This window comes from Populus alba, chromosome 4 (genome assembly GCF_005239225.2).
Source record: "Populus alba chromosome 4, ASM523922v2, whole genome shotgun sequence".
In the NCBI taxonomy this organism is placed as follows: Eukaryota; Viridiplantae; Streptophyta; class Magnoliopsida; order Malpighiales; family Salicaceae; genus Populus; species Populus alba.
The window spans coordinates 13950580-13960199 of NC_133287.1; the positions used below are offsets into that span (position 1 = coordinate 13950580).

The following is a 9620-nucleotide window of genomic DNA, read 5'->3' on the forward strand; positions in this document are numbered from 1 at the left end:
ATAAAACACTTATTTATTCCACTCTAATAGAATTGGCTTTTCAAATAACTTTTTTTTATTAAAATATATAATAAAAAAAATTATATTTATACTATTTAAAATGTTATTTTATCAATTTATCTTTTTAGAATACCATCTGTCGATATGCTCTAATGCTTCATATTTCTCTTGACAAGAAAGTTGTCTCCATCAGCGATCCTCACATTAAATTTCTCGGTAGAAGTGACTGGTAAATAAAGGTGGCAACAACTCTGTAACTTACAAAGGTACGAGGTCCCTTCCAGCCCGAAAAAACATGGAGAGTGATTTCTGCTTGCTCTCCTCCTGCTTCCTGCTTCCTGCTCCCACCTCTAACTCTTTATTTATTTGCCCAAATTTGAGGCCATGGCCATTTGTTTCACCCTCTTCGTCCTCTCCTCCTTCAATCAAAAAAAAGATATGGGGTCTAACACCTATGGCCAGGGGTGAAACGCTTGTTGCAGTTGAAGTAGAGGCCTCTCTCCCTTCTTCGATACATTTCTTCCCACGATAAGCACTTAACCAAAGACCCAACCACCTGTTTTGGAGCTGCAGGTGTTGCTGAAAATGGTGGTGTTGCGAGAAGGAGCCATGGAGGTGCAGTTCGTACCGTTTTTGTTCACCCTTGTCTTCTTCTTCTCATAAGTTGGTCATCTTTTATCTTTGCTACCCCAATAGCTTCTCACAAGGTCTGTGGTTTAGCCATGCACACCTCATCTGCAATTTCATCTCGTAGGCCTCCAAGGAAAGTGCCAATAAAGGCTGATTGAGGCCACTCAACAACCCTATTGCCCAACCTCTTAAATTCACGTTGATAGTCCCTGAGAGTACCAGTTTTCTTAACTCAGGACAAGGCTTAATCAAAGCACTCATACTTATTATGAGAAAACCTTGGTAGATGAACATACGGAGACATTTTTGTGTTGTTTGATGTATGATAAATGAAGTGTGGTTCGGCGAGGTTCTATATCCAAATAGAATGAGAAATGTTGGTTGGGGAAAAGCCTAAAATAAACCTTATGCTTAGCCAAAAGAAAGAAGTAGAACTAGAAACAACTCCATCGCCACTGTTGATTTGAAAATCGACAACGACATGAATTGCGATGATGATTTTTGAGTTGGCAGTTACTCAGTTTTCATCAATGATATCTACATCAAAAGTTGAATATACAAGTTGATGATTTCAGTGTCAATTGTAGAACTGACTGAGTTGATGATTTCCGAGTCGGCAACGGCTCAGTTTTCTTCAACGATGTTTTAGTCAATCATGAACTATATGCACTGACGATTTTAGCGTCAGCTGTGAAACTGTGTTACTTTGATTATTTCTAAGTCGACAACGACTCAGTTTTCATCAACAATTTCTAAGTTAACGGAAAACTAGGTACGCAAATGATTTCATATGTCAACCATAGGACTAGATTGTGTTGACGAATTATGTGTCACCAGCGAATTAGTTTTTGCTGTCAAATTTTATGTCACCAACGAATTAGTTTTCGTTGTCGATTTCCGTGTCACCAGCAAACCTAACCAGTTTCACTATCGATTTCTGTGTCGTCGACAAATTAGTTTTTGCTATCGAATTCTATGTCACCAGCAAATCAGCTTTTATTGTCGATGTTTGATGACAGACTTCCATATCAGAATTTACATAAATGCATGTAATGAAATTCATTGTATGATTGTGTAATATGTGGAAAATAATATGAACATGTGGATTCTTGAAATATGTATGGTGGTGAGTATGTGATTTTAGAATGCAAATGTGCTGATTTGTGACCATTGATGTGATTAGGTGGTATGACCGGGATCAAATCTTTGACTAGGCATGGACACCCCACGGGAGGAATAGGTAAGTAGCTTCCATTCCTTTTACCATAACGTTAATTCCCCGAAGTGAACTTATTATGAAGTGTTTTTTTTTATTATGTTATAACTTGTAGTAAACTATTATGGAATGTTTGTATGAATATCATGAAAGATCTACTATTGTGATATAATGAATGTTAAATGGTTACGAAACATTTGTACGAGTACTATGAAAGAGTTCATTATGTTATAATGTATGCAAATCTAGTTTGGAATGTTCGTACAAGCATGATGAAGGATCTATTATTGTGTTATAAGGAATGCTAAATTGATATGAAATGTTTGTACAAGTAATATGAATGATCTACTATTGTGATAAAATGAGTGTTAAACTATTATAGAATGTTGAATGAGTATTATGATTAGCTTCAGCTAATAACATCCTAAGGGGATGTCCGAGATGAATTGATGATTAACTTCGGCTAATGGCATCCGTGATTGATAGTCGGGTTGTGTTTGATGAATAACTCCGGCTAATGGCATCCTTAGGGGATGGTCGGGATAAATTGATGATTAACTTTGGCTAATGGTATCCTAGATGGATGGTCGGGTTGCGTTGATGATTAGCTTCGGCTAATGATATCCTTAAATGGATGGTGAGGTTGGGTTAATGATTAACTTTGGCTAATGACATTCCTAAATGGATGGTCGGGCTGTGTTGATGATTAACTTTGGCTAATAGCATTTCTAGATGGATTGCCGAGTTACGTTGATGGTTAGCTTCGATTAATGACATCCTAGAGGGATGACCGGGTTGAATATGATGTCTAGCTCTGGCTAAGGGCATCCTAAATAGATGGTTGAGTTAATTATAATGATTTGCATCGACTAATGATATTAGTAAGAAATGACAAATTTGATTTTGTGATTAGTTTTGGTTAATAGCTTATGAGACTGATACCCGAGTTTGAATGTTGTGATTAGCTATGGTTAAAAGTATCCAAAGTGGATGACCAGATTAAAGTGAAGTAATTAACCTCGATTGATGTTTAAACTTTAGCTCCACATCTCCTATGTAGATATTGGGGCGTATGAGTGAGAATAATACATTTAATAAAATAATAAGGATTGTACAATGCATAAGAGAAGTAAAAAAAGAAATGTACCCATTCTAAGTTGATAATGAAAAGTAACGATAATGCTCTTCTAGTTGTTTATTATCATGTTTAGATTATTTACAATTCTTGTATCCATGTTGTTTTGTAAAAAGTACATCACACAATCAATGTGAATAGGAAAGCCTGTTCCATGGGTTCACTTATTTTGAAAAGTGCTATGTAATAGTATGTTTTAGGTGTTTTGTATTTGATAAGAACAAATGAACTAATTGAATATTTGACATTCAACTCTTTTGTAAAAACTTGTATAAAAAATTATAATGAAATATGGATATGAAAGTACAATCTTGTAAATATGTTATGGTAGATGTATACATGTGATATTTCCTTTTTGCTTTTTGAGAATGTTGTATTATGAAATCACATGAGTATTGCATTACACTAAAAGATGAACTTTGTTACGACAAACCCCTAACATTGTTGCGAGAATGTGTATTGTCACTTTTATAGGATGTTGATTTACATTATCATATGTGAGTTGTGCCTTGCTAATGAGTAGAATACATTTATAAATTCACATAATGATATTGTGAAAAGTAGCGAGAACCTAAAGACTTATAAAAAAAAAAAAATTTGCAATGGTTTTTTTTCTATGAAAAAGTTGGGTTGTTACAATAACTATGTTTTTTTTCTTCTAAAATTAAATCATTTGAATTCGTATGGATTTATATTTTTAATTGTTTTAAGTTTGTATAAAAAAAAATCATTTTGTTAATAAACAAAAGTCATAATGTCAAATAAAAAAAGGAAATGCATAAATAAAAGGACAAGATTTTGATTGAATAAATATATATTTTTTACTTTAGAATTTAAATCATTTAAATTCTTTAAAATATTTTATTTTAATACATGTTAAATTAAATAAAAATAAACTTTGAGAATAACTCTCGGTTTTCTGTGGGAAAAAAAAGAAGGTTAGTTTTTGTCATTTTAATAGGGCATCCCACTTTAATCAATAACTATTGCTTTTATTTTTGTGAATTCTTCTAAAAACTTTTACATGTTAATGATCAATTATTATTTTACAAATGTAATTATATCCAAAACATTTTGAAAATAATTTTTTACCCACGAAATGTTAACATGACTGCATTATGTATAGGACTATTTTCCCCTCATTCAATAATTCGAGATTTCAAGATTAATGATTTATGTTTTATATATATATATATATATAAAACAAAATGTTTGTATAAGAAAAAAATCCATCAATTGAAGTTTTTTTTTTATCTTATCTATGATACACCATTTGGCACTTTATATATAAAACAAAATGTTTGTATAAGAAAAAAAAATCCATCAATTGAAGTTTTTTTTTTATCTTATCTATGATACACCATTTGGCACTTTTATGATAAAACATGCAATTCAAACAACAAAAGGAAAACTTTAATTCATTAAAAACCTAAAAGATATTAAAAACTAATATTGAAAAGGCTCTAGGATTTCATTTAAATTATATTTATTGCAAAATTAAACAAATAGTATTTGAATGTTTAATATAACTTTTATCAGTGCATAATGCATGTGCGAAAAAGATAGTAATAGAAAAGATTGGTTTTATAGAGGGTTTCCTTCCTTTCCTGTGATGGACCATAGTGTTTGTTGTAACTGGGCTTCTGGCCGGTATAATCTATGGGTTTATTTCTAATAGAGTAGAAGGATTGATTAGAACAATAATACTTAAAAAAAAAAAAAAAAAACACTCTACAATTTCTTAGACGTTGGAAAGATGGAGGGAGAAAACTAAGAAGCAAACAATTAGTTTGTTCAATATTCCCCTAACATTATTCACACATTCATTAGAGATGCATTTCCCTAACATTATTCAGACATTTATTGGATGTATGTTTAGTAATATGGTGAATAATTATTTTTAAAAGTATTTTTTTAAATAAAATTACATTAATTTTTTTTTAACATCTAACGGATTAAAAAAATTGAAAATAATTATGATATTTGAAAGTAATTAGTGACATATTATTAATTTATTTTTTATATTTTTTTGAACAGGAAAACAGAAACAAAAATTAAAAAAAAAAATTCATAACATAATTAATAAAATATTGCTAAGTATTTTTAACACCATAAAATTTCTCTTGAAAGAAAAAAATTGATTTAATATGTTTTTTTAAGTAAAATTTAAAAAAGTACTGCAAATACTCTCGTGATCAAGGAGATAAGATTCCTTGATGTAACATTTCATGGCCAACATGCATACCCTTTATTTTGGAAAAAGCGTTCCCTTAAATGAAGCTTTTTACAGTCGATAATCACTGGAATGGCATGATCCTTCCATCGCTCTAGAATGAAAAAGGGCGATCTTGTTGATTCTGGTCCGTGAAGATACCTTCAAAGGGTTTTTTTTTTTTTTTTTCCCCCATTAATATTGAAATATTTTCATTTTCACAAGCAAAAAGAGCTTGTGTGATAAATCTTCTAATCAACTCTTGCAAAATACAAAGGATGCAAAGTGGAAAAAATGCAAAATTCCTTTTCCTTCTCTTAAGATATATATGCAGTGGGCATGCTATTATCAACATGGAAAAAGCAAAAATGAATGTTCTACATGGATCTTCCGGTTAATAAAATTTATCTTGCTCAATTTATTGTGACACCACAGTAGCTGATCCGTGGTTACTTTGGACATGTTCAGAACCCTTGATACTAAATTTATATCCACTTGAGAGAAGAAGCAAAGAACTTGATCAGAATTGTCCCCTTGATGTTTTTGGAACTTCTTCAATATGCAGTTTCCACTCCTCCAAATGTCTTTAAGCCTTTTCTCCTTCTGTTTTCCCGTTGAGATATCAAAAATTAGTAAACAAGATTACATGGTTAGTACCTAAAGCAATAGATGGCGAAAAATTATGAAGCTAACCTTTTGAAGACTTGTTCGAACTTCTGTCAATAGCTCTAGTTCAGTGGGATCTTGGGGTTCTATTTGAGTTCCCTTGCGACCCTTTGATATCACATTGTCTGCATCTTTATCAGATCGAACAAATTGCCAAAAAATTCTTATTGATTCTTCCATGATCTCTACTAGCATATCACTTGTAATTGAATCACCATCTTTCCCTTTTCCTCTTGCCTTTTTATCCTTCATATTGTCCTCTGCAAAACAATTAAGCTTTTCTTCTTTTAATTGGTATGCAAAAAAGGCCAGACTGGATAGCTTTTAATGCTGCTTTCATTCTTTTTGCCTAACAAATCAAGAAATGAGCTGGTTTATCGATTGTTATTTGGAGTCCCATCTAGCTTAATGTGTTATTCATTGGTATAGTCAGTTGAGGGCATAAAACAACCATAGAGTACGTCACTATCAATGGATATGCACACTCATGATAGTTCAATAGCTCACCTCTTATTACTGGAACTTGAAGGAGATTACGCAGCACACATCGATTCTTGATGTAATTTTGTACCCTTGGACCTTCAAAAGGTTCATTCTCTATAAACCTTTGCAACAGCACTTGAAACTGTTGAAATTCACCAGCGACTTCATTGTAGAGCCGCATCCCATAAGGGTCAGAATCCCATAGTTCTAGGGCTTTTTCATACTGCCAATGAAGGATTTCCCATGAGAGGCACAGTTGCCCAACATACACCACTTCCAAATCGTTATGCAATTCCCTAATAAAGTTCATCATCGGGTCAGAACTGGACTTTTTGCGCTTGCTTAGCAGGAATTTCTGCGAAAGAAGGGATGTCAACGCTGGAGCTGAAGCTTCACGCCTTGTAATCGATTTAAGTGGGTCCTTCGATTGAAGAAAGCCTAGAGATTGTGATGAAGCACGAGGAACAAGGCACTTATGAAACTTGAAATGTAATAAAGCAGGAGATGTAAGTGACCACTTGTGCATATAATACATAGATCATACATATAATTATAGGTTAAAGGTCATTTTAAATAATGCACGTTTCTTTTCCAATTCCACTATTAGAAGAAGATTGTTTGCAAAAGAAATCAAGCTTAGAAAATAGATTACGTGGAGCATTGAAGTCAGTGCAAGATTATTTGAAATGTAGCAGAGAATTGAGATTTAGGTAAAGCCATTCTAGTGAATGAAAGATAAAGGTTGGTAGAATGACATTAAAGAATAGCCATCCGCATCTTCAACTAGCTATAAAATGAGGTGGCCCCAAATGCATAAATATAGGTTTATCTTTCAACTCTGATGGATAAATAGCTTTAAAGGAGGAAAGCAACAGAAGCATTCTTGACGGTGTACGAGAATGGAACTCGTAGAAGGATTTTACTAGCCATGTTAACATCAGATATCATGTTGTGTATGCATGTGTGGGTAGTGGAAAAGGTCGACACAATTCGGTTCAACCTCCTAGTTTTGTGTAATTACTACTCTAAATGCCTATGATATGAGCAGGAACCAAACAAACTAGATTTAGTGGGTCCTTGTAGTTGCCCCTAACTTCTAAAAGACTGCAAAGGTAGGTTGTGCTATTGATAACACTGATTAAAAGAACTTAATTAGCAGGTTAATACTGATGGTATCAATAGCAAAAAAATTCGAATGCTTCTTTTTAGTTGCAAAAGAACTGGAAAGGAAAAGATAAAACATCTGCAGAAAGAAAAGTTGAATGAAGAAAAGGCTAGTGACATGTAACTTACTCATTGCATACATCTTCTGGTAATTCAAGATATCGAATTTCCGCATTCTTTCTCTGTAACTCTTGTAGAACTTGTGAAGCTCACCCATTCTATCTTCATGCTGGAACTTCTCATCAATTTTCCATGGCTTCAAATCTTCCATTATTTTCGGTGATTCGTCTTCTTCTAAAATTGTTGGCAGACCTGTAGCTCTGACCTTTTTCAGTTCCATTTTGAGCTGTTCTATCAAATCTTGATGCTCCCATAAGGTTTCCAAGCCATTAGAATCCTCGGAATCGGCAGCCGAAGAATTCTGAGAATTGGACTTTGGCATATCTAAAATATCCTTGGCTTCATTTTCTTTGCAGCCATGTTCCTTTTTACTGGAATTGTTGTTGTCTTCAAAATCTTTGTCAGACAGCATTTCTGTGTCTTCTTCTACTTTAGCTGGTTTCTGCACAGCCTCTTCTTTCTTTTCAAGCTCTTCCACTATGTTACTATCTTCCTCATCAAAATCATCAGCCTCGTAACCGGCGTTCAAATTCTTCAAATCTAAATACTTTAACTCCAAATTTTCGTCAGTTGATTCTTCCGTCTTCCCATCAATTTCCTTCAAAATATCAAGTCCAGATACATCTTCAAAATCTTTATCTGACAAGAACCCATCGCTGGTTGAAGCTACACAACGACTCATAAACTCATGGCTTGAAACAATAGAATCTGAAAGAATAAAGCCCTTCTCTGTTAGAAACGGAGCATCATCATCTCTCGAAACATCATATTCATCACGCACACTATCTGCAGAAATCTCTTTTATTTCTTCACGAACAGATTCTGCTTCTGATTCTTTTTCTGCAAAGTCCTTATCAGATAAAACCCCATCCTCCATAATCTTTTTATTGGCAAACAATTCACCATTAGAACCCGCATATAACTCTTTCACGGTAAGACTAACAACCTCCGGCTCCTCCAAGTAATGACTGGAATCCTTCTCTGACAAGAACTCATACTTGTTAGTGCTTGTAGGAGGTACCGAACTCAAGAGAACAGGCTCATCTTCCTCTCTATAAGTTTGAAACTGAAATTTGAAGAAGAACTTCGGTGTTTCTTTTTCTTCTAATTCATCAATTTCTTTCGTCTCCATAAATTCAGAAACTCCAACTTCTGTTTCCTTGGCTTCTTTTTGACTTGGCCTTTCCTTTTCTTCTAACTCATTCATTTCTTTTGCTCCCTTAAATTCAGAAACTTCAACTTCTGGTTCCTTGGCCTCCAAACTTTTATCGCTCTTCACTCTGAAAAAAAGGAATTTAAATTAATAGACGCAAAATTAGAGTACTTCTAACAAGGTAACTAAAGAAAGAAAACTGAGTACCTGAACATGGTTCTATCGAAGAAACCAAACAGAGAAAGGAACAGATTGGAGACAGAAAGCCAGAAAGAGGCTGCAAAAGGAAGTAATTTCTTATAAAGAAACGCATTAACAGAACCCATATTCAGCAATCAGAATTGAGAGGTGGGCAAAATTTTATTTTAGGAACCCGTCAATATAACTCTATTAATCTGTCTTCTTTTTTTTTTTTTTTTTTTCATCCTGAAGCAAAAACAGAGGAGTCCTTGAAGCACTGATTTCTAGTTTGAATTCTTGAAAAAAGAATGGACTTTTCACCTATAGAAAATAGAAAAGCAAGAATTTTTGCATGGTAAAATTTAGAGAAGTTGAAGTCTGACCTAATAAGAAGGGATTGTTTAGCTGAGAGGAGAGGGTTGAGGGAAGAAAAGAACATGTCAGCAACTAGGGTTTTGGAGCTAATCTTTGGTTGCTTAGAGCCTTGGAATCCTCAAGACCGTTATTTGATTTAGATTTTTAGAGAAGAACTCTTCTGTTGAAGGGTCCTTGTTTTATCTTTCTATTATTTCCTGAACAGAGGTCTCTCTCTTCTTAACTCTAAGGAGAGAGAGAGAGAGAGAGAGAGAGGGAGAGTTGGGTTAAATTGAAAGTACACGCT

At 33.7% G+C, this 9620-nt stretch overlaps 1 protein-coding gene across 1 annotated transcript; it reads right to left on the bottom strand.

Annotated features, from left to right (window-relative positions):
- Positions 1-5479: 5479 nt before the first annotated feature.
- On the bottom strand, positions 5480-9620 carry LOC118050846 (uncharacterized). Its single transcript, XM_035061319.2, has 5 exons — positions 8987-9620; positions 7636-8906; positions 6367-6780; positions 5887-6119; positions 5480-5796 (listed from the first exon to the last, which is right to left on the bottom strand). The coding sequence occupies exons 1-5, from the start codon at positions 9103-9105 to the stop codon at positions 5542-5544; spliced, it is 2292 nt and encodes a 763-aa protein (XP_034917210.1). The 5' UTR covers positions 9106-9620; the 3' UTR covers positions 5480-5541.

Excerpts from the sequence above, each read along its gene's own strand:
- LOC118050846 (XM_035061319.2), bottom strand. The coding sequence starts at position 9,105 with ATGGGTTCTGTTAATGCGTTTCTTTATAAGAAATTACTTCCTTTTGCA. Across the intron at positions 8,907-8,986 it reads TTCGATAGAACCATGTTCAG|AGTGAAGAGCGATAAAAGTT; the intron begins GTACTCAGTTTT and ends CCTTTTTTTCAG. Across the intron at positions 6,781-7,635 it reads CCAGAAGATGTATGCAATGA|GCTTTCTTCAATCGAAGGAC; the intron begins GTAAGTTACATG and ends CACAATCTCTAG.